Below are 2,752 nucleotides of genomic sequence, written 5' to 3'. Positions count from 1 at the left end.
TCCATTGAGGATGGTTTCAGGGAACCTTTTTTTTTTTTTTTTTTTTGGAGTATGGTCCATTATGTGTAACTGATCTTGGAATTTGTGTTTAGTTTGACTGGTAACCGAAATGTGAATGCACACATGTGTTTTAGTGGTTTGAGTGTGGCCTTATTTGTTAAATTGTTGCTATCTGTGGAACTGTTTATAGCAGCCTTGTCTGGTAATGGAGCATTAATGATAGCATCATTCATTGTTGTTTTTCCTGTTTTTTGTTGCTATGTTAGTGAAGGAGTATGATACTTACATTACAACAATTTGGCTTCTTTCTTTGGGGGTAGGTGATGTTTAATCTTTCATCTTTAGTAAAAAGATCAAAGTATTGATGCCCTTGAAATTCACTTGTGTCTGCATCCTCGTAGGATTATTCAGGAGAATGTACACGATATATGTATATATCTTGCTTGTGGAAGAGAGGAATATAGCCAACTTTGTTCCATTTACATTTCTGTTTGCTCCTTGCACCTTGCTATAAATACTATTGCCAACTCACTTTTAGCTATCTTAGGTTCAGGTTGATCATTTAATTGCTGCCCGAATGTGGATCATTTCTATATGGCTAGCAGTTTAGTAGAAACTTGATTTGATTGTATGAGAAGCTCCCCTTTCAAGTTAAAATTTGTTAAACAGAGAATAAATGTCCGTAAAGTTTAATGAGCACCATGAAAACATTGGCAATTTTTGTACTTTCTTTCCATTGGTTGGAAGTTCTGGTTTTCAGCATTACTTGGCAGCAAGTTATGGTTGACGTGTCTCGCTTCTCTAGATTTTGCGAACTTAAATCTGTAGTCTTTTGTTTTGGAAGCTAAATAAACTTAAGTTGTTTATCTAATTGTAAACTGTAGTATTGTGTTGATCCTCTAATTGTTATGTAGGGTCATAAACAATGGGTAGCAGAAGTGCAATTTCTGGGAGTGGTAGATCACCCAAATCTCGTCAAACTAATTGGATATTGTGCCGTTGATGGGGAAAGAGGTATTCAGAGGCTACTTGTGTATGAATTCATGTCAAATAGAAGTCTAGAAGATCATCTTTTCAATACAGCCTTTCCAGTTCTTTCTTGGCAAAGAAGACTGCAAATGGTGCTTGGAGCAGCTCAGGGACTGGCTTATTTGCATGAAGAATTGGAAGTTCAGGTATTTTATCTGAATATTTTCTGATGTATTTGTCCAAATTTTTCATTAATATAATTACAAGTGTATGAACTCTTAGTTGGATTTCTTCAATGTATAACCCAAGTGTGGAGTATCGCTTAATGCTGAAGGTATATGATCATTGATATAGCTTCACCTTTGTGGCCTAAAAAATGTTTAAGCAGAGTTTTTCTATATGTTTTCATTTATTTTCTGATTTTTTTCGCAGTTACAAGGATTTTGACAGTGGAGTGTCTCTGTTTCAACTTTAAATTCTATCTATAAATTATAGCAATGTCTTTATTCAAGACCATTTCAAATTAAAACGTCATCTGCATTGGCATCTTTACTGTATATTTGTTCTTTTGACCTTTTGTCAAACATGCAGAAAACTTGTATATACCGATTCACCACTGAAGTGGTACACTACTGCTTTTCTTAATGTACTAAACATTAATGTTCTTTCTTCTGTCAACTGTACAGGTGATATATCGTGATTTCAAGTCATCAAATGTGCTATTGGATGATGACTTCAAGCCAAAGCTTTCAGACTTTGGGCTTGCCAGAGAGGGTCCAACTGGCATGCACACACACGTTTCCACAGCGGTATGTTACGTTGATCCTTGCTCAAATACATGTTTTACAGTAATGAGAAAATAAAACACAAGTTTTTTTAAAACTTTTTGGTTAAAGATGAAGCATCTCTATGGTAAATGACCATAAATGACATGCTTTTGTGACCAGGTTGTGGGGACATGGGGGTATGCAGCACCTGATTACATAGAAACAGGACATCTCACAGCTAAGAGTGATGTGTGGAGTTTTGGTGTTGTATTATATGAGATCCTAACCGGTCGACGGTCCCTAGAAAGGAACAGACCAAAATCAGAACATAAACTTCTGGATTGGATTAAACGTTACCCTGCTGATGGCCGGAAATTCGGTATGCTCATGGATCCAAGACTGGAAAATCAGTATTCCATCAGTGCAGCTCGAAAGATGGCAAAGTTAGCTGACACCTGTTTGTTAAAATCTGCAAAAGATCGACCCAAGATGAGTCAGGTTGTAGAAACTCTGAAGCAGATCATTCAGATTTCCGGTGAAAATAGCTCCTCCACAGACACAAGTTTCCAGAGTGTCGACGATGATCCTGTTGTAGAGGAAAAGCCAAAGCAGACAGGAGCCACAGAATCAGCGAAAAGACGAATGGCTCACTTGGCTAAACTTGGTGAACATGTTGGTGGAATAAGCAGAAGAAGATTCCTGATCATGCAGAAGGGTAAAACTACATAAAATAAGTTATTTTTTCCTCCATATCAGATATCAATATGTTGAAAATTCTGGTTTTACTGAATGTGAGTGAAATATATAGTAAGTACTAATTAACTAAGCGTGTAAATGAGGTATTGCCATTTCAACTCGTTAGTGGCTATAACTAGAGGCAACAATCTGTAGCATTGAGTTTTTCTATGCCTTGGGTGATAGAAATGAGAATTCATGAGGCGTAGTCATTATTGTGGTGGCTATACTATGCTCAAATTTTCATGAACATATTCTTATTTTTTTCACTAACCATCCCC

The 2,752-nt window shown here is 36.6% G+C and overlaps 1 protein-coding gene across 1 annotated transcript in view; it reads left to right on the top strand.

The window, feature by feature from the left end:
• Positions 1 to 2,717, top strand: part of LOC102588495 (probable receptor-like protein kinase At5g47070) — a 3,981-nt gene extending 1,264 nt beyond the window's left edge. Inside the window, exons 3-5 of the mRNA XM_006354583.2 lie at positions 915 to 1,175; positions 1,656 to 1,778; positions 1,917 to 2,717. Of these exons, the coding sequence (XP_006354645.1) occupies positions 915 to 1,175; positions 1,656 to 1,778; positions 1,917 to 2,465 (933 nt within the window). The 3' untranslated portion in view covers positions 2,466 to 2,717. The remainder of the gene's footprint in view (positions 1 to 914; positions 1,176 to 1,655; positions 1,779 to 1,916) is intronic.
• Positions 2,718 to 2,752: the final 35 nt, after the last annotated feature.

This window comes from Solanum tuberosum, unplaced genomic scaffold, assembly GCF_000226075.1.
Source record: "Solanum tuberosum cultivar DM 1-3 516 R44 unplaced genomic scaffold, SolTub_3.0 scf00173, whole genome shotgun sequence".
In the NCBI taxonomy this organism is placed as follows: Eukaryota; Viridiplantae; Streptophyta; class Magnoliopsida; order Solanales; family Solanaceae; genus Solanum; species Solanum tuberosum.
Note: the sequence above shows the minus strand (reverse complement) of the source record. Positions and strands in the feature narration are given on the sequence as shown.